The sequence below is a fragment of the Leptonotus elevatus genome, chromosome 8 (genome assembly GCF_054856555.1).
Source record: "Leptonotus elevatus isolate MCC_2025b chromosome 8, RoL_Lele_1.0, whole genome shotgun sequence".
In the NCBI taxonomy this organism is placed as follows: Eukaryota; Metazoa; Chordata; class Actinopteri; order Syngnathiformes; family Syngnathidae; genus Leptonotus; species Leptonotus elevatus.
In genome coordinates, this window is record NC_141246.1 from 8,754,909 (window position 1) to 8,777,212 (window position 22,304).

The 22,304-nt window shown below is 38.1% G+C and overlaps 2 protein-coding genes across 2 annotated transcripts; both read left to right on the plus strand.

The window, feature by feature from the left end:
* Nucleotides 1-52: 52 nt before the first annotated feature.
* Nucleotides 53-15,058, plus strand: gucy1b1 (guanylate cyclase 1 soluble subunit beta 1). The gene is made up of 13 exons (XM_086082350.1): nt 53-192; nt 434-507; nt 3,111-3,211; nt 4,696-4,814; nt 5,068-5,265; nt 7,177-7,407; nt 7,553-7,669; nt 8,959-9,092; nt 9,571-9,768; nt 11,030-11,267; nt 12,653-12,793; nt 13,687-13,841; nt 14,028-15,058. The coding sequence occupies exons 1-13, from the start codon at nt 190-192 to the stop codon at nt 14,149-14,151; spliced, it is 1,833 nt and encodes a 610-aa protein (XP_085938476.1). The 5' UTR covers nt 53-189; the 3' UTR covers nt 14,152-15,058.
* Nucleotides 15,059-17,169: 2,111 nt separating this feature from the next.
* fabp2 (fatty acid binding protein 2, intestinal) lies at nt 17,170-19,440 on the plus strand. Its single transcript, XM_086082699.1, has 4 exons — nt 17,170-17,248; nt 17,866-18,038; nt 19,122-19,229; nt 19,314-19,440. Exons 1-4 carry the CDS (start codon nt 17,182-17,184, stop codon nt 19,362-19,364), a joined length of 399 nt encoding a protein of 132 aa, XP_085938825.1. The 5' UTR covers nt 17,170-17,181; the 3' UTR covers nt 19,365-19,440.
* Nucleotides 19,441-22,304: the final 2,864 nt, after the last annotated feature.

Consider the following 22,304-nt stretch of genomic DNA (forward strand, 5'->3'; position numbering starts at 1 on the left):
GCTGTTACGTAACGACCGTTCTGACGCTTGATTGGACGAGTGTCTTGCCAATCACAAGCTGATGGAGCGAGGAGGTATGGACGCAGCTACGACTATCAGCATCTGGAACCGAACGATGACGTTTCTGTCCGAAGCGACGCTTTCTGCTTAAAAAAAAAAAAAGGAGCTGCAGAAAGAGCAGCCGGCACTATGGTACGTATATTTTGTGTTTCGTGTTTTAAGCCTGGCAAAGAGACGACGTATTCGCTTAGCGTTTCTTACTCGGGTTGTTACATTATTACTGGGCATATTAACAGGTGAATACAATCCGACATGGCACCCTTTAAAATGTCCACTTTGCGGGACTAATGTGTCCAAACAAGCATGTGAAGCTGAGAGGAATGCATCAGGAAAGCGGTCAAGTGTGCTGTTATTGTTTGTTATGTATTTACAGTACGGTTTTGTGAATCACGCATTGGAGCTGCTCGTTTTGAGGAATTACGGACCGGAAGTGTGGGAAGACATCAAGTGAGTGTTTATTGTCATGCTTTTTTTATGATTGTTATGCTTATTATTCGCTCGGGTTGGCATATAAAAATGTTTGAGTGGAAGCAGGCAGTGTGCTCAGACGTGATACAGGCCCTCTGGACGCTTGCTTTTAATGATTAACAAACAAGATCAAACCACAGGCTCACGCCAGGAAAAATACCAATAACGAAACACAAAAACATGTCTAACAAATTCATAGGTGACGCCTAATAATGTCATATATTTGTTAAAAATGAACAATGAAAGGTATTAAATCACACGCCTGTCAGTTTGGTGAAATGATTTTTGATGTGATGAAACACCCGCTGTAAATCTAAACTACATTGAAAGCATCCATCCATCCAATAATGGAACCGCTTATCCTCACGAGGGTTCACAAATGAGAAGTTTCCAGGTGTCTTAAGAAATTGTCTTGTTGGATTCACCTAAAATTCCACAAGGATCGATTAAAAATCCCAACATCCTCCTTTCCAAACAGCCCTGTTGAAATCAAGCTGTTTTGAAGGGGCAGTGCTCATGCAAATGAGCCCCCTGCTCACCCATCCGTCTCCATGGCAGACAACTGTAACTTATTTTGTGTTCTTCCTCTCATTTAACAAATAGAGTCACAACTGCACAACGAGAGGAACTAAAACTCTGGACAGGCATTGTGAAGGGAGCTCTTGTATGTTTGATTTTGAATTTCATAATTTTATTTAATTTTGGATACTAATATCAATACAGTAATCCCTATACGTGAAATCTGTGAAATAGAAAAAAACCATTTAAATACTATAAGGGCATGTTTTTATTATTATAGCATTAACGGAACTTCAGTATTTTTTAAAGGTCACAATTGTACAAAAACACAAACCATAGATTGACAGAGAGCAAAAGCAACCATTGACACAAACATATTTTACAATCATTTAAACCTTGTACTGATCATCTCACAATATGCATCAATAATCATGCCCAACGATGATATAAAATAAATCTACATACTTTGCTTTTCTGTTGCTGTTGAGAGATGACATTCAATAATTTTCGTAAAAACTAGGCTATGCTGAAATACAGTGCCGTCTGCTCAACTAGTGGTCGAAAGTGGAATTATGCCAAGTTTTTATGACAGACAAAATATTGTGGTGTTATTATTAATTTAATTATTAATAACAGAAAATAAATAAAAAAACAGCGAAATAGCAGGATCTTGCACACGGAACCTTTGATGGAGGGTGGTTTACTTAATATACGTATTTAGCTTTTATTATATATATATATATATATATATATATATATATATATATATATATATATATATATATATATATATATATATATATATATATATAGTGCTTTATGTTTGATCTTATGCACAGCACTTTGTTAAAACTGCAATTATTTTTTAAATAGAGTTGTATTTTACTTCTTTTTTTTTTAGCATTCAGAGTAGATAAATTATTAAAGTCAATATAAATAATGGATATTCAATTCATTTGAACATCATTTGGTCATAATTATTTGAAGCAACAAAAAATTGAGGTGCCACTTGGGAGCCGCCTCTTTTTAGAAAGCCAAGCTCTCGATAAAGAGCCAAAATTCCCATTACTAACTTTAGATTTAAAAAGTTGAAAAAGTTAAGGTTCGATCAAGAGATTGTATTTGTAGTAGATTTACTACATGTTATTAATTTTGATTGACCAAGCTCGATACGCATCCTTTCAGTGTAAAATTATAGTTTTGGTCATTTTGGACTTGTCTGTTTTTGAACTAAACGATTATTATGAACTATTTTCTTTGAGTTGCCTGATTTGGCAATGAAATTACCCCCCCCCCCCCCCCAAAGCTTCAATTGCTTATTATATAAAATGCAGATGCTTTTGCATTTAAACTAATAAACTAAATTGTTTTCATTTGTGAAACTTGCAGGTCCTTGCCTCAGAAAAAAAACAATGTGTCTTATTTTGGGTTAAGTTATTGCAAATGTTAAAAAAAAAAAGGCTGTGGGAAAACCCTGAGGGTTGCTACAAAGAATGTGCTACAAGTGGCATTTAAATGTGTTGCTCTTGAGCGCCTCCTTTTCTATCGCAGCATAATGTCAACATGACATTTTTTAGCACGCTCTCTACATTGCTGCCTGAACCCGCTGCAACCCTAAGAGAGAAAAAAAAGTTAAGAGTAGCAGCTGCCTTGTGTAAATGTTTCCAAAGTTGTTATTCTCCTCGGTACAGCATATCTCATATACAATTTATCACCTTGCTTCTTCTCCTGTTTTTAACTTGGATCAGTTGAATAATTGACAAAATAATCCGGATTTTCCATGGAAAACCTTTTATGGTATGTTTTTTTTCACCTGCTAAGGGTTCTAATGAACTTGCCAATAGTGCTCATAAATCAGGTTTGTTTTCTCAGTCTAAGCAAAACTAATTACAACCTCATTACGTTCTCTGTTCGATAATGACGCTGTAGTGCACAGCGATACGCATGAGCGACTGCTAATTTAAACCTGATTTACAGTTTAGCGAGCAAGTGCAATCACCTTTTCATGTGTAAAATAAATGAAGACATGTTGACGTCTGGTATGACATGAATTTCCTCCCCAGGAGGGAAGCGCAACTCGACATCGAGGGTCAGTTTCTTGTTCGAATCATTTACGATGACACCAAAACCTACGAGCTTGTTGCCGCTGCCAGCAAAGTTCTCAGTAAGTTTGTTTTTCGTATTTGTTGTGGCACAGTTAACTATGCAAACGTCACAATGACAGTTCTGGTTCAATATGTAAGAAAATTCAATGAATCATCTGTGGATTATTAAATCGACTCGTGATTTACCATCTGTTGAGGTATGTGTTAAAAACTCTGCCAAAGATAATGATGTTTTCCATCGTTTGATTGACTTGGCTTTTTGATTACAGTGAACGTTCGCTAATTCATAGATCACTAGTCATGATTTCACCTATTTACATTTACTTATCCTCTGAGCAATTTGCTGAAAACGCACTGATTCGTGCTTTCTGCGCTCTTTCTGTAAGACCCAAAGCTGCCACAAGGTGGAGCCAAAGTCCTGCCCAATAGGAATGTGATAGTTTGTGTCAAGGATGGAGTTGATGTGATAGATTTCGACTGAGGGACGGAAATATTTTTACGTCTGGGAGGAATAAAGTTTAGCCTCGATGGTTAGTTTACTTCTGGTGCATTTTTAAAAAAAATCAAAGCATCTTTGATTGATTTTTAAAAGTAACGTCGTAAGATAAGTTTAAAACAATTTTGGGCAGTACAACGCCATAGCTATTTATGTAAGAACTTATAAAGTGATTTTGCTCATTATCAAGTAAATCTTTGGATATGGAAATGTCTCGATCAGCTCTTAAAATGTAAAGGTTTTTGTTGATATATCAGTCAAAACAAATGTACCCTTGGTTGTACTATAGGCATTTAAAATGAACATTAAGCTGACGAAACAAAGGCATTCTCTTAATTTCTTCCGTGGCTGTATACAGTATTTAAAGGAAATGCCCCATTTACGCTGACAACAAGGAACTCATTGGATCATACTTTCTCAAACTGAATCCAAATCCCACCAAATCAAATCATTCCATTAAAATGAACCGTCCTTAAAAGTTGAATTGTATCACATCTCATGTAACAAGATTCATATCATATAAAATTATCTTTTTTGACTTGAAACAAAACATATGCACTAAACAAAAAATAAAAGAATAACACAATTATAAATAACCAATAACACCATAGCTCCCGTCAGCCAACCCTGAACCCTAAAACCCCTGTTAGCAGTTGAGAGAGATGAGAGAGCCGGATTGATTGCTTTATGACGCGTATTTTTTACAGTGACAATCAATTGGACGATGCCTAGTGGGACCTGTTATTAGACATTTTTAATTAGGTTTGTAAAGTAAATACAGCTCTCGAAGTGGGTCTCATTACACTGTGTGCCTGAAAGTGTGTCCTATGAGGCCATAATAATATTGTTATCATTTAGAGTGCATCACTTTGTGCATCAACTGTATTTTCCGTATGATATTTGTGAAATATTATTACCGCCAATCTTTACACTTTTGTGTAAATTCATCACATGAACCGAGTCAGAATTAGACTGTTGTATATCACAAGCGACCGCTCTCCTGAGGTCTCAATCCTTTTTTTTTTTTCTTTTTTTTTTGCATTTCAGAGATTGATGCAGGAGACATCCTGCAGATGTTCGGAAAGATGTTCTTCGAATTTTGCCAAGAGTCGGGATACGACACCATCTTGCGGGTGCTGGGATCAAACGTTCGCGAATTCCTTCAGGTAAAAATGTGTTAGAAAGCCTGCCAAAAGCTAGTGGCGGCTGTCTGAGGCGGTAAGAAAAGATATTGTTCGGGGTTTTTTTGCGACAGTAACAAAATAATGTTTTTTTCACCTATCCCCACTGACTTTGTCACCTGTCAATCACACAGTGCTGTCCAGTAAATCCGTGAATATAATCGCTGAATAACTTTGCCGTTCCAGAATATTTGATAACCACTGATTGTTTTTTTGTTTTTTGTTTTTCCCCTCTCAGAATTTGGACGCCCTCCACGACCACCTGGGCACCATCTATCCCGGTATGAGGGCTCCCTCGTTCCGTTGCACGGATGCGGAGAAGGGCAACAATCTCATCCTCCACTACTACTCAGAGCGAGAAGGCCTGCAGGACATCGTGATTGGCATCATTAAAACTGTTGCACAGCAAATCCATGGCACGGAGATCGAGATGAAGGTCTGCATGTAATCTTGTGTGTGTGTTTTTTCCTGGATCCTGTCTAATTGACAAGTGCAGAGGAGAGAGTGGATCTGGTTTTTGGAAAAATGTCTGCAACAAGGGAGATATTTTTAGATCTAAGAAATAGTCTCTCTCGCTCGGAGTATTTTCAAGATCCATCCATACATTATATCTCCATTTATTTCAACTATTTTCATCCATCATTTTACCCATATATATGCTAATAAGCCAACAATCATAACATGATGGGAACATTCTTCGCCACCATGCTCTCTAACGGCTGCCCCCTAATCATTTTATACAGACGGGATCATATATTTTTCAGCATTGTGTGTGTGTGTGTGTGTGTGAGTGTAATGAAAGCACAGGGAGAAAAGAAAAAAAAAGGCAGAAGCTCCTAATGCGAGACCCAATCTGGGGAAATATTAGCCACGGTTGCTGTGGAAACAGGGCGCAGAGACGGCAGCGTGACGTCAGTGTGCCTTATGCCAACACTGATTAATGTCATTGTCGGCGCTCCTAATTCTACTATCATAGACTTGAGATGAATGCATATTGCACTAATATTGTTATTCATTTAAGGACGGCAAGGACAACAACGCCACGTTTATAGATAATATACTTAGAACCACATTATAGTTTAGATCAGTCATCACTTTATACCATTGGTGTCTAATGCACGGCACGTGGGCCCGAACCGGCCATAACCAGCCTGTGGGGACGATTACTGAAAAGTGTCAAACTTAGGGAACGTATTAGCTGCAATTTTTCAACAAAAGTAACTTCTGTTGCTTATTTTGTTCCATGAAGGTTGCACTAATGACATTATGAAATTGGCTGCAACTCAGACGCCTGATATTAATGACTAAGACTAAAATACTTACTTTACCTTTGCATCATTGCATCATCAAAGTGAGCAGCCATTTTCAATGCTTTAAAATGTTCAATAATTTGTAAAAATAAATAAAAATAAATAGACCAATAGTATAGATTTGTGAAAAAATATTAAATCCACCAAATTGTGACATACGAGGTTTCGGCCCGCCTGTAGCTAATTATATAAAACTGGAGGAAAAGGTTGAGTGATGTGGTTTGGTCTTAGTTCTGACCTTTGAACTTTAAGTTTTCTTAAAATACTGCCATTTCCAAATTTACACCACTGCAAGTGTGATTTAAACAACAACAAAAGCTACATGCCACAGTAAGTGACACTATTTAATTTTTAGAAGAGTAACACACACACACACACAAAATTGACATGGCACTGGTGAGCTATTTTTAGAGCAGGTCTGCGGGTGACTAGGGAGATACCTAGTGCCCGTTGGTGACCCCCATTTGTAGAGGAGAAGAAGCTCAAATGTGTAAGTAAAAAATTAACTACTTAATTTAATAATTAAAAAAAATAAAAAATCTTATATTTCATTATTTATAATTATCCATCCATTATCTGAACCGCTTATTCTAATTTTTGTTATAATACAAGCAGTTCAGATAATGGATGAATGGATGAATCAACCAATTATGTAATAAAATGAAATAGATTAAAAACATTTTAAAATATAATATTGTTAAAAATGTTTTGTATAAGTGAAATGGATAAAACTGAAAAAAAAATTTTTTTTAATTAACACGGCTAAATTAATGTAGCGAATATTGCAGGATTCTTAATTATGTAAACGCTCAGTGGGCCATATTAAAAAATGGAACCCACCAATGGAGTAGCTCCTCCTGAGTACTGAAGCGTACCACTGCGATCACAGAAAAGTGGGTCGGTTCGAGATATTGGATGTTTTGCTATCTTTTACAGTGGAAAAGCACAAACATTCGTACGGAACTAAATTGGCGCATATGAGGCTCACTCAGTTTTGCATCAATACGAAGAAGTTTTATCTTCAACTTTCACTTCAGATGATCCAGCCCAAAAGCGAGGAGTGCGACCACATCAAGTTCCTGATTGAGGAAAAGGACTCGGAGGAAGAGGCCTTCTACGAGGACCTGGACGGCTTCGAGGAGAACGGCACGCAGGAGACGCGCATCAGCCCGTACACTTTTTGCAAGGCCTTCCCCTTTCACCTGATGTTCGACAAAGACCTGATGCTCACGCAGTGCGGCAACGCCATTTACCGAGTGCTGCCTCAGGTCTGCTTGCCGTTAATACGTAATAATTAATCTTGAGGCGATCAGCTGGTATAGGTCACCTTTTGGACAGCCGGATTCTGTACATAATCATTTTTAATCTGAAGCGTCTGAATTATGCATGTTTTAATTTCCCCCTGTCTCTTAGCTCCAACCTGGCGCCTGCATCCTCCCATCAGTTTTCTCCCTGGTCCGCCCACACATCGACTTCAGCTACCATGGCATTCTTTCCCACATCAACACGGTTTTTGTCCTTCGAAGCAAGGTACAGTCATGTGCAACAACAGTCATTGTTGCAACAGTTTTTCATCAAATCAATCAAATAACTTGAACACTTAAAAGGAAGATAAATTGCAACATGTCTACTGATAAGCAGAACTGGCGTAAACCAGCGCATAAGCTAACTTAATATAGCCAACAACTTGTATCATACACTGTAAAAAAAAAAAGGGGAGTCATATTTACTTGAAAAACACTAGTAACGTTTTTTCACTCAAAAATTTGAAGTGAATTTTACAAGGGGGGTTTTGAGTACATTTAAATAGTTACGTTAAAAAAACAACTATGTAAGCCTTGAGGAACAAACTCATGACCTTCATCTTGGGAGACAGACATGCTACCACATGAGCCGTGCCGCTATTGCTGTTTGCCACTGTACTGCATTGCTGGTGAGTCGAAAATGGGACCAAAACCGGTCTCTTGGAGGTACGAGGGTTCTACTTAACTCCAGCAATATACTAACATACAGAAAGAGTGGCATGGCTCAGGTGGTAGAGTGGCTGTCACCCAAGCTGAAGGTCATGAGTTCGTTCCTCAACGCTTACATAGCTTATATATATATATATATATATATATATATATATATATATATATATATATATATATATAAATATATAACTTGTAAAATGCACTCAAAGCACTTTTTTTTACTACCAGTAAGTTTTTTCAAGTAAGTACTACTCTTTTTCTTTCTTTTTTTTTTACGTGCATTTTAATTCCCCCACAAGCAGTCAAGGATTGAGCACAGCCACTGGTGCACTTTCAAATGGTTTAATGAACAAACGGTAACAAAAATAAACAAACATAATAAACATTCACACATTATCACAACTGACTATACTGGCAAACAGTACCCCCCAAAACAAACAAAACAAAAACAGTTGGCCAGTTAACAGCCAGCCTCTAACCTGAGCTCACAACAGCCAACTCTACTTTCAATTCGTTGATGCACTAAACATTGTCAGCCTGTTCAGAGATGAAATTAGCCAGAATTAAATGCACCTTCTACAATTTAACGACAAAAAGCTTGTTATAGACCCAATTTCGGATGATTGACAACATTCAGCAGACACTCCAAATTTGAGATCCAATCTTCACCCTAATGATCAGAAATGAAAAATCTCAACCTAAGGTCTAGCTTAAGAAGGCTGGCAGTGCATTTAAAAAAAAAAAAGACGCTTTTAAATTCAGAAATAAAACACGAGGTGAAGTTGCGCCCCATTTTGTGGAGGAACATTCAATAAAATATTCATAAAGGTGGTGTAACCCTGGCAGGAGGGTCTGCTAAATGTGGAGACAGTGGAGAACGAGGACGAGCTGACTGGGGTGGAGATCAGCTGTCTGCGGTTAAAAGGACAAATGATTTATTTGCCCGAAGCTGAGAACATCCTCTTTCTTTGCTCGCCCAGGTACGTTTACACTGTACATTGCCGTCCACAGCTCATTCTTGCTTTCCTATATTTGTCATTGATTTTTTTTTTTTTCAAACATTCAAAATGTGTGCAAGCACACGTCCACATAATGAAACCTGCAAATTCTCGTCACCTCTTGCCAGCCTTTTTTGTAAGCATCTTATTGGAAATATTGGAAAGAGGAGAGCCGGGTTCAAGAGAGCTCGTCCTCGCAGATCGAGACATTTTTAAAGCAGAGAACAAGCAGCATCAAATAAAGATAATATGAGACTAAAACACTCACACTCGCTCAGATCCTGCAAAAAAAAATAGCATCAGAGCCTAACAGAAGATCCAGTACTCTAAAGTACCTTACCCCTTACAGGGTCTTTTTTTTTGGGCCCTTATAAACTACCCCAAGAATTCTGTGCCCCCCTTAAACAACAACAATTTAACACACAACCATCCCCCGCATTGCGTGTCCTTTTCTCAAAAGTGTAATGAACCTGGACGACCTGACGCGAAGGGGCCTGTACCTGAGCGACATCCCGCTGCACGACGCCACGCGTGACCTGGTGCTGCTGGGCGAGCAGTTTCGCGAGGAGTACAAGCTGACCCAGGAGCTGGAGATCCTCACCGACCGCCTGCAGCACACACTCCGAGCCCTGGAGGACGAGAAGAAGAAAACGGACAGGTTGGACTATTTTTTTTATTAAATGTGTAAATAATACGTTTGTGCAGATTCATAAAGAAGCTATCAAGAACTACTGTAAAGTCGCTCAACCCATGAAGAGTTAACAGCCAGCCAAACTCTACACGGTCATTCTTTGACACCCATATCACTCACCAGACCAGGCCTTTCAAAGCTGTACACTGAGTCACAGATACTACAGTAGAACAAGAGAATAGTAGTCTTAAGTGAACACAAATAATACCTGCACCTCACATTCACATCAAGTTTAGGTCAATTAATTGATTTGATAATTGGTGTAATACTAAGCTTACTAATACTAAGTAATAATGACGCTTTGTCATTAAAATGATTCACTGGATCTCACAAATATTTGACTGCAGCAAACGAACAACAGAAAAAAAAAAACACTAGAGCACATGAGTAAAGGCCGAACCATCCTAAAATCAGCTACATTGTCACAAAAATATGAATTTTGATAGTAATGCTTTAATCACTAGGAAAATAGGAACAAGGTATGCTTAAGGTTAGTTACAAATAAAAACACATTTTATGAGGACACAAAAAAAACTCCTTAGTGGAGGTATTACATGCTTTTAATATCACATTTTTGTGTTTGTTCAGCCCTTTTAACTGTTTTTTTTGTCCAAAGAACATCTTTTAAACACAAATCCATGACACTCAGTCGTGCTGAAGTGCCAGCAAGGTGAGAATCTATTGATTCTCAGCGAGTCTGACCTTCCACTCACGGCTTGGCGTTATTCATTTGGCAGGTGGTGAGCAGCACTTATTGACTTTAAGAGAACTAAATACTTGTAGGTGCTGGATGTATTAACAAAACCTGTATTATGTGATATTGAGAAACAAATTAAATGTTCCAGTTTTGTATTGTACCAATAGTTTTTATTTGACACTTGTTGTTCAAATGCTGCTTAAATCATGAAGCTAAAGATTTTATGATGGCAACAGATTTAAGAGATGAATTCAATTAGAATGGATCCACTCAAAACAAACAATGACAAATTAGACTTTGTAGGCTCCACCGTAAAGATTTCTTCGCATGCCCGAAAGCTTTGAACAAGCCTCCATGATCTAAGTGGTTGCCATAGAAACAGCAACCTTTCCTCCGAATGCAGCCAGCATGTAGAACTGACCAAAAGATGGTGGGTGAGCGGATAAAAGCGCCCATCCAAAAAGACGGCGTCCAATCTTCAATCATATTCACTTGCCCTGCGCACTCTTCATCATTTTTTTTTCCCTTCAGATTGCTGTACTCCGTCCTGCCGCCGTCTGTTGCCAACGAACTGAGACACAAGCGGCCTGTCCCGGCCAAACGCTACGACAACGTCACCATTCTTTTCAGCGGCATCGTAGGCTTCAACGCCTTCTGTAGCAAGCACGCCTCCGCCGAGGGCGCCATCAAGATCGTCAACCTGCTCAACGACGTCTACACCCGATTCGACATCTTGACCGACTCGCGAAAGAACCCTTACGTCTACAAGGTTGGAAATGTACTCGTTGAAATAGGATTTTGTGTTTCTTAAAAAATATATATGAATGTCTTAGGTCAGGAAAAAATACTTTATTCTCTAGATTTTATTCTTTAAGAGTTATAATTTTTTCTCTTGAAATAATCCGACTTCATTCTTTTAAAATTGCGGGGGTTAAACTTGTAAAAAAATTACATTGTTCATGTAATGTAATTAAAAAAAACTACGACTTGTTTCTTGTAAATTGTTTTTTATTTGTGAAAAACCTGGAGTTTATTGTTGTAAAATTCCTACTTTTTTTTGGTAGTATTTTTGAGAGATTACGACTTTTTAAAACGAAAATAACTTTAAAAAATCTTTTATGAGCAAGATTTAGACCGTTTCCCAGTAAAATTGACGTATTATTGTAATATTATGATTTCTTTCCTTTGCCAAATTATGTAAATATTTTTTTTCATTCATTTTTATTCTTGGACTATTATGACTTTTTTTTGTGCACTTTATTCTCATGATTTACTTTTTTTTTTTTTACTTCCATTTAATTATTATTTATTTATTTATTTATTTATTTATATTTTGGGGGGGGTAATTTATTCTTGGAAAAAAATAAAATTTTATTGTCATATGATTAGATGTTATTTTGTACCAAAACATGCAACTTTATTTTTGAAATATTACATCCCTTTTCATTAAAAAAATTAATAAAAATCGCGTAAAATTGTATATATATAGAAAAAGAGAAAAATTACTTTTGTTTGAGGGGAAAAAAAAATCACACTTTAATGTAATTGCATCTTTTTCTAAAGAAAATTCAAATTTATTATCATAAGATTACGACTTTTCTCAATGTTGTTTTTTTTCTTCTTCAGTGTAGCCCCTATTGCTTTTTTTTTTTTTATATTTGAAAGCAGCAGCGACCCTCTGGTGCAAAAACGTGACGTAACGACCCTGATTGCGTCCTGGCAAACGACTATTTATAGGTGTCGACTAGAATTTTTCACCAGTGGACCAGTAGTACGGATTTCTAAACAACACAGAGCAGCTTTCGAGAGTGAGCGCAGCGCTTTATGGGCCTCTCGTGGCAGATTTACATTGCAGGCTTTCAGACAAGAATGCACTTGAAGGAGTCAAGCAGACCCCAGCCACTACCAGCTAAGCCTCCATTGGCTTCAGGCACTGGGTCACCAAAAGAAGTAATATTTACTCTACCATCTGAATGGCTTGGTGGTCCCACCGCTTGAGCTGGCCCCCACCGCAATGTCTCAAAGCTGATGTAAGTGTATATCAGCGGGTTTATTGTTGGCTGCTCTGTGTTTTTAAAGGCATTCAACTCCTTCAGTGGGCTCACACAGTGCACTTAAAGCAAATGGTCTCACTATGAAATCTTTTCAACGCAGGTGGAGACGGTGGGCGACAAGTACATGACGGTGAGCGGCCTGCCTGAGCCGTGCACGCACCACGCCAAGTCCATCTGCCACCTGGCGCTCGACATGCTGGAGATCGCCGGACAAGTCAAAGTGGACGACGAGCCCGTGCAGGTGGGATTTCAACACTTTTATCTCAATACATTTCAATATTGTAGAAAAGTTTTATTTCATGTATTGGTTCTAAAGTGGAAGTCAACTTAAAAAAAAAAAAACATATAATATATTCTATGTGCCCCCACTAGTCTAAACACGGTATTTTGATTAATATTGGAGTTGGTGGAATAAAAATTAAGGATATAAATCCACCTGTTTTCTGCAATCCAAGGAGGCTGACATTTTATGCAGCACCGCCCCCTGCTGCCGATTGAAATTGATGTCAGAGTGCCCTTGGGTTAGCTTTGTGTATATTTTGGGGAGGGAGGGGGGTGATCACGTGACCTTCGCACTGTGAGCACAAGGGTATTTTGACATCAAGGGTTAGGGTTAATGCAAAGCAAAATTTTTGACTTGATCTCCACTTGAAACACAGTAAAATACCTTTATATGACCAATTCTTATCTAATTTGAATATTATTATTATGTTTTGGTTGGTGAACGTAAACTGTACTGTATGTGAAAAGGCTAAGATGCACAGTGATTTGCTAGCAAGCAGAGTGTTTTAGTTACTAATCATAGAAAAGGGATTGATTGAACATTTGCAGACTTTCTGTGTTCAAATGTACTGTTGGTGGTCGTTATTCTACGGACTGCAGGACATACCTGCTTTAAGAAAGGCTTGTTTATTTTGGCCACACACTGAAGAGAAGAGGAGTTTCAGAGCAAAAACACACTCAAATCATCTCACTCTCCCTGAGCTAAAAATAGATTCCCATTCAACTCACACACAAGAGCGCCTTCACGCTCTGAAGACCGCCACAGTGCCAACTGCTTGACAGGGAAATAGTCTGTAGATTGCCTCTTCTGGAGCTGTTATGGAAACAATGTTGTTGTTGTTTTTTTTTCAGATTACAATCGGGATCCACACGGGAGAGGTGGTGACCGGGGTGATTGGCCAGAGGATGCCTCGATACTGCCTCTTTGGCAATACGGTCAACCTCACCAGCCGCACGGAAACCACCGGTGAAAAGGGCAAAATCAATGTTTCAGAGTATACTTACAGGTGAGAAAAGGCCCAGTCCTGTTTGTTCTGAAATTCCCTTGATTGATGATGGATGGCTAGTAGATGGCTAATTATTTACCTGGCCAGTGCTCTGTGAAAATAGTTTAAAAATATATATATGTATATGCTCATTGTTGATGGCAAAGAATTGAACAAGCCAAAAACAAACCTCTGCTGTTGTTCCAGGTGCTTGCAGTCCGCAGAGAACGCGGACCCTCAGTTCCACTTGGCCTATCGAGGTCCCGTTACCATGAAGGGGAAGAAGGAGCCCATGAAGGTGTGGTTCCTGTCCAGACAGGAAGTCCACTGACACGCCCTCCTTGATATTCAACACTAATACATCACATGGATCGAGTAGAATGAAATAGCAAAGTTTTGATATAATGCAAAGGTTGTTTAGATAAAATTGTGCCATTGTGCTTCGCCACACTAATAATATACAGTCCAGTATTTACTGCATCTATTTTAGTATACAAATGTAGATTAGCGCCAGTGATAACAGCTGTATTGTATTTGTCAAGCATTTTTCGCAGGCCAAACACACCCACGGTGGAATCAGAATGAAATTTAGATGTAACTTCTTTTTTTTTAATGCCTAAGTAAAAAAAGAAAAGAAAACTCTATATTATAAAAAGTTCAGTCTAAGTAGGTTTAAGTGTTTTTTTCCCCCATAGGTTAGTGTGAAGTATTAAATTCTTAATATATATACTTTGGTCAAAGATGACTTGACTCATTTTAAGTGGACATTTTATAATTGATGTTTTTTTTTTATGTGCAAAATATGATGTACGTGTCAGTTAGCACTTTTTTTAAGCACTCCCACTATGTACAGTATTTGGGTTGGATTTGTTTATATGCTCACCAAAATTTTAAGCACATGTAATCCAATTGGTTACAATAATCAAGTCTCTAATGAAGGCTTTTGAAATCATAATGTGGCAGCACGGTGGAAAAGTGGGCAGCACGTGCTTCGAATCTCGGCTATGTGGAGTTTGCTTGTTCTCCCTGTGCTTGTTTTGAGTTGTCATCATGTATTCCTCACAAATTCCAAAAACATGCATGTAAGTTCATTGGAGACTCTAAATTAGCCATAAGTGTGAATATGATGATATACATATGCCTGTAATTGGCTGGTGAACAACCTAGGTTGTACCCTACTTCTCTGCTGTACTATTGTAACGTTTGGAAAACGCTCCAAATAAAATATTTTCAACTCATCTCAAGTGCAAATTGTGTTATTAACAAGTTATGATTAAACCCCGTTAGTCTATGAGAAACATTAAGTTACCGTTGTAAAACGCCATAGAAACATTAAATATTTGTATGCATTCCTGGCAAACTAGTCCTTTGCACGCTATTCGTAAGCCAACGTCGTATGTCGAGCTTCTTGTAGCTTCAGTTGAGGATGAGTTGAAACAGTAATTGTGGTTATATAATGTGTCACGGGCTCCCTCTAGTGTCTGTAAAAAGAATACAACCCCGTGGGAAATTGCTCAATGATTCTAACACTTAAAATCTATAATAACAACAACAACAACAATAATAATAATAATAATAATAATATGGAATTAGTTTTCCCAAGCAAGCTATGTATTGATTTGAAGGTATCTCTGGTCAAAGGTAACATCAATAGGAAGGAACATGTCAGTATTATTTCCATTTTTAGCTGCCCAGCTTATCATAATGACCAAGTACTTTAAATGTTTGTTATTGCAGTCCTGATAACATCCGCTGATTGTGTACTAGAGACACACACTACATGGTAATAAAATACACTTTATTGACTGAAAAAGGTGGCAAAGTGAATGAGGTGAAGAATGCAAAAGTACCGAAAAGATACGTACATAAAACAAAAAGGGAGAGAGCCAAGTGTGCTGTGATTTAAGAAAATGAGGGGGGGGGGGGGGGATTTGCAGAAATTATATAATAAAAATAGTGTGCATAAAATATATAAAAACAGAACACAGTGATTAGAAAATCCATTTCAAACAGTCGAATATGCTACAAATAAAAGATATGTAATGTTCAACTGATAAACTTTACTACAGGGGATCCAAAAAAATGGCCATTCAATGTTGGTTTTCGGCTTTGCAGCTTACATGAACACATTTCTCCATATTTTCTGAATCTTTTTATGCTAACCGACAAATTATAATAAAGAAAAAAATGTAGTACCTTGGGATTTTCAGCCATACACACTAACAGGCCACTACATTAGGAACACCTGTTCAATATGTAGAGCCAATATAAAAGAGCCATCTCCTACTTTCCAAAGATAACAATGAGCATCTCTTTAGATTGTACGGGTGTGTTATTGTGTTAAAGATTATCTCGCTTGATTTGTCAATGACGTGACAGTAGAAAGGTCTGACGAGGGAGAAAACATTTGAGGTGCCAATAGGTCAACATGAATATTGTCGTACTGTGCTCTTTTCAAACTGCTGGCTCAAAAGTAACCTAAGGGTGGAACAGATGACCCAGCACTGGGTCCAAAAGCCAGTGCTGGGTTATTTTTTTACCCAGTCATTCAAAACTGCAATGCGGTGTTTATCTTGGACACCTTCCTCAGTTCTTATTGGCACACAATGACTGGACTTTTGAGCGTGTGTGTGTGTGTGTGCGTGCGTGCGTGTCCTATACAAAGGTCTCCTGTATGAGAAGATGAAGGTCGAAGCCAGTATCAGTGGAGTGTCGTTATCACCGTGACTGCAATAACAGGCCATCATGTCATCATATCTCTACGGAGTGATAAGCGGCACTGTCCCACCATTGACCCCCCTCCCCTACATGTTAATCGCAGCAAAAATGGTTCACATCAGGACACTCTTACAACCACTATGAATTTGAGTAGGCTAACTCCAGTTTGTCATTTACAAGTCAAGCGCAGAAATGAATGAAAAGAAACGTTTCAGATGACGACTGCCTGGTTTAAACCACGGTTTAGTTCAGCACCCTGCCCGATTCATCAACGCAACACGGTGCAAACTCGCCTTTCCAAGATGTAACCCCCTATTGTAAAGTAGTAACCTGTGCATTGTGACGCAAGGAAAAGCCCCCTTTATGTAAACACACTTTGCATGTTCGCTCACTTTTTTTTTTTCTGCTAGGAAAAGGTGTCCAATGAGAAGCGGCCGCAGGGTGGTACTCACCTGAGAAAGTGTGAGCTTTACACAGCCACATCAGCACTCAAATAGATGAGCAGATAAGAGTGCTTTTAAAAGGGGGCACGCTTACGGCACTCTTTTGCTTTGCTGCAGAATCAGAAACCTCAGCCCCCCCCCCCACCCACCGCCTGCCCGGCTCACCACCCGTGTTCACCCACATCACCACCAGCACCACCATGACTTTTAACGGCAACTGGAAAGTGGACCGCAATGACAACTATGACAAGTTCATGGAGCAAATGGGTATGTGAGCAAACTGAAGGATACTGCCGGAATTCTTGCAATTAATTGGATTAGATCGAGGAATGCTGTATTTTGGTGAAGGAAGCAGGCAGAAAATACATATACTGTACATACAATCAAAAATATATCAAATGTGATGTTATTTATATAATATGCCGTTATAATTTATTACAATTATCATGTATTATTTGGAAAACAAAATCGGAACTATTCAAAACAATACATACATAATTTTTTAACACGACTCTTTCAGTGAGTGCTCCATTTGACTAAAAATGACTAATATTGTAATATTTTAATTAATAATTGTTTATTCAAATGTGTGCATTTTTTAATGTTACATTAGATTTTTTTTTACTGTTTTATTTGCTTTCCGGCTCTACACCCTTGTGTATAATTGCTTAATAATATATATTTTTTGAGGTGGTACTTGTTGCAATAACTTTGACAACCACTAGGTGCGCCAAGTAATCTCACATCACGTTTAAAGAAGCCACATGAATATGAATGCTAGATAGAGTAAATACTAGTGCAAGGATGTAAAGTGAACACACCTGCATGGACCTGCAGCGTCAGTCCGGTGCCACACCACTAGCACGTGATTTGTGCGTTGACAGGTGTCAACTTGGTGAAGAGGAAGCTGGCCGCCCACGATAATCTAAAAATCACCATCGAGCTGAACGGAGACAAGTTCCACGTGAAGGAGAGCAGCAAATTCCGCACCCTGGAACTCGACCTTACCCTGGGGGTCACCTTCGATTACAGCCTGGCCGACGGCACGGAAGTATCTGTGAGTAAACAGACGGCAAATGCTGCAAAGGACCTTTATGTTGCTGATTGTGCTCCAAATCACTCACTCCAGACTTTGAAGTTTGAGCCTTGGAGGCTCCGAGATTTGACTTGTTTGCAGAAGAACGTAAACGGCAACACAAAGTAATGGCCTATACTTTAATGATCCTTTGGGCATAGCTGCTTTTAACTCGGCTAAATACGTCAAAAATTCATTTGAGCTATTTCTATTAGTTTAACATTTTTTCCCCACTTTTGTTAACAAGAGTATGAAAACTTAGAAAAACAATATTGTACATTTAGAACAGATATCAAATTTGTGATTAACTGTGAGTTAACTAGTAAAGTCATGCGATTGATTACGATTAAAAATTGTAATCGCCTGACGCCCCTAATTTTTTATAATCTTTTCTTTAAAAAATTGCGTCAGGCGATTACATTTTTTAAATTGTAATTAATCGCATGACTTCAATAGACTCACGATTAATCACAAATGTAATATCTGTTCTAAATGTACAATAAAAAAATTCATACTCTTGTTAACAAAAGTGGAAAATATGTTAAACTAATAGAAATAGTTCAAATACATTTTTGACGCCTATGGTCGTCAATGGCAGTGAATGAGTTAATCATCCGCAATAGTTGCAAAATGCAGGAACATTTGCTCGACATTGCCAGAAATGCTCCAAAGGACTTCTAGGAAGGGCATTTAAGGTGTCCTTTTTATTTCCGGTGGACCTCTTCTATAGGTATTTTGAAGAATCAGTGCATACTAATTGGTTAAATGGTTTATTGTAATTGATGATGTTTTTTTTTTTTTTTACATTTAACATGAAATTTATTTTATTTTCATAATTATATAATAATTAAATATTTTTATTTTTATTATACAGAGGGCTTATGAAACGACCATAATAATAATTATAATAATAATAAAATCACAGATTTATTGCACATTTCATACACAATGTAACTCAATATGCTTCATTTAACTGGAAATAAAAGTGCATGCAAAAGCAATTACAAACCCGCTTTCATGTCGGTTTTCCACTCTGAAAATAATGAAAGTTAAACCTGATTTCAGGGCTCATGGGTGCTGGAGGGTGAGGTGATGAAGGGCACCTTCACCAGGAAAGACAACGGCAAGCAGCTTACGACCACAAGAACTGTGCAAGGAGATGAGCTCATACAGGTGGGGCAACTTAAACACGCACACAAACACACACCCATCACAATCTGAATCTATTGAGGTGGCATTTTTGTCTTCCGCCCACAGAGCTACAACTACGATGGCGTGGATGCTAAAAGGATTTTCAAGCGGGCTTAGGATTACGCAACCTTGTGAGGGGGTTACAGACTGTATTGCGTGATTTACTGTATGCCTGATAACCTGTATTAAGTGCACTGCGTGTCATGCCTCGGGTATGTACCCCCTCCCCCCAAAAATTTGCACTGGATTTTGACTTGACCATAATAAATAATTCATATACGATAGCACACTCTTCTTGTTGGTATTAATTTTACGTAAAACAAACACGCATAAATATAATGTTGTAAGAGCCATATATTTGTTACACATTTGTTTTTTAAATTTATATTAAGGTGTACAATTGATGCTAGGCGATACTCGTAGCTATGAGGTGTGACAAATAAGATTATGCCGCTAAAAATGAAGCACAAAGTGAGAGAATGGAAACAATATGAAACAGTGAAAGAGTGTAACAATGAAATATGTGCGGCCGCTATGGGCAAAATTGCTGTGATTGCGGCAATAATTTTGTTCAAGTGAGAGTTTATCGATGTCAAGGAAGTATAATATCTATGTTGTTTGAAAATGTGTATTTTGGGGGGAGAAACTAAAGGCGGTGTTGTTTTTGGCAGCCATTTTAGTTTTAGTATTTGGATGAACATTTTACGGACAAAAAAATATTAGTTTTCTAAGCTCAACACATAATTTTGACAAAATACTACCCGTACCAAGTTAAGAAAATAGAATAGCCTTAACTATCAAATGAGCAAAAAGACTAAATTTTGATAGCTTAGCGGCCATGATGCTAACATTACAGCCAAGTATGCTGTTCATTTAGAAAGGAGGGAACAGCAACAGATCTAAAATGGGCCCTACTACATTTCCCTCCATATTAAAGACAGTCACTCAAACATGGTTCAATATGACAACAGTACACGCAAAAATTCCTGCATGTTTTACACATAACAAGCTAACACACAAGGTAAAGAATTGACATTAGCACAACAAAGCTAACTTTAGCTTAAAGCTTGCTAGTGGCCCATTTTAACTCTATGCCTTTAAGTGGACTTTAACATTTATCACAAGCCTATTATTGAGTGACAATTATGTATATGATAATATGACTTGCAACTTACCTTTGAATTTACATCGGCGTGGTGAACGTTCATTTTCAATGTCCATCAGACCAGCTGCTAACATTTTCATCCATCTCATCTCATCAAAGAAAACTTGCACGTCTTGTCATGTTTGAGTCGTGAGAGAGACATATTTAGCTCATCACCGTCATTAAAAAAATAATTAAATAATTCTGTTATGACAGTGTGTTGTTGGTAGAAAGGGACCGGGACCGTCATGGCCGCCGCAACAACCTTCAGTTATACATAGACAATTAGTTAGGGGCACTTTTAGCTCGCTGAAGACAAGGATGTGACATCACTACATAAAAGACCACCCACACCCACGGCAAAACAGCACAATTAAACAAAAACCACAACGAGTAAGTAAATCATACATACATACAATACGTGTGTGTGTGTTTGAGTATGGTGGAGGGGAACCAGAAGTGGTCTTGAAGAGGACGTCACTCAAGCTTGACTCGCCACTGAGCATGACAGCAGTATGATATACAAAAACCTGATAATGAGACGTAAACAACATGATTGTGCACAAAACTCTCAGTTAAACAGTTTGCTAACTGGCATCGAGTACTGAGCGTAAAAATCCCTGATTTGGATCTTGAGCTGAAAAAGGAACAGAGAAAGCGTGACACCTTTTCAGAGTGATACAATAATTTATTCAACAGTAATAAATAAAAAATAAATATATATTATCTACAAAAATATAAAGTGCAGACAGATTCTGGACGTTGTTTCCCGAAATGGTGATGCTACTCGCACAGAGATGTGATCCACATGTACATACAGTACAAGGCAGCATCGGCCGCTACCACAAAGAACCACGACCGCACGTACACAAGGTCCATGTGTTTCGGGATGAAAAATGAGCGTGATTACATCTTCTCTAAACATTTTCAATAAAGATCGATGTACCGTATGTCCTCAAATAGTTGCCTTCGCTCACATTTAGCAATTGGTCACCAATCAAAGATGCACCCTGCTCGCTCAAAGTCAGCTGGGATAGGCTATGGCTCACTTAAACATTGGCTTGCGACCAAAATATTTGGTCTTTTTTTTTTTAGGCTCAACAAGTAAAAAGCATAAAAACTGTAATTTACTTTCTTGATCATAAAGAAGGATGTTTACTGCCACAACAGCCAGATAACTTCAACTACTATACAATGGGAAACACAATAGGCAAACTATTAGATGCTAATAGCATCTATGCAGTGATGTAGCAACGCATGCAGACAGATAATATAACAGAACTTACAGACATATAGTCTTTATCCCCTGCGAAGAATGACCAATAGGCTCTTTGCACAAATCCATTACTTCCTGAACTCAATACCACTCCTTTATTTCCTGTCTTTCATGATTGGACAAACTGATTAATTCAGGAGTGTCCCGCTATTGTCGTCGTGGTTACTGAGGTCAGGCACTCCTGGATTAATCAATTTGTCCAATCATGAAAGACAGGAAATGAAGGAGTGGTACGGAGTTCAAGAAGTAGTGGTTTTGTGCAAAGAGCCCATACTGCCATACTGAGAAACAGAAAGAGGCTGTATCTCCATTACAGTATATCCGTTTGTGTGTCTTATACTGCCCCCAGGTAGCCAAGGTGCATAATGTGCATTGCAGGAGAAAGTATAACAAAACAATTAAATTATATTTATTTATGTCATAAAAATTACATTAAACTAATTATTATTGTTTTGGGTGGGGGCGGGGGGCTGGAACGGGTTAATGGTATCTCTGTTTACTGTAGTTCATTTAGGAAAGATGAGATCACGGAACAAATGATACTTGCATCTCAACTGTGCTATTTTTAGCCGATTGGGCGCTCGAGTACTGTTCCTAGTATACAAAATAGAACATAATCCAAATCAAACAGACCCTG

Coding starts and splice junctions, on each gene's coding strand:
- gucy1b1 (XM_086082350.1), top strand. Junction 5,266..7,176: donor GCACGGAGATCGAGATGAAG/GTCTGCATGTAA, acceptor CTTTCACTTCAG/ATGATCCAGCCCAAAAGCGA. Junction 13,842..14,027: donor GTTTCAGAGTATACTTACAG/GTGAGAAAAGGC, acceptor CTGTTGTTCCAG/GTGCTTGCAGTCCGCAGAGA.
- fabp2 (XM_086082699.1), top strand. CDS start 17,182: ATGACTTTTAACGGCAACTGGAAAGTGGACCGCAATGACAACTATGAC. Junction 18,039..19,121: donor CCGACGGCACGGAAGTATCT/GTGAGTAAACAG, acceptor ACCTGATTTCAG/GGCTCATGGGTGCTGGAGGG. Junction 19,230..19,313: donor AAGGAGATGAGCTCATACAG/GTGGGGCAACTT, acceptor TTCCGCCCACAG/AGCTACAACTACGATGGCGT.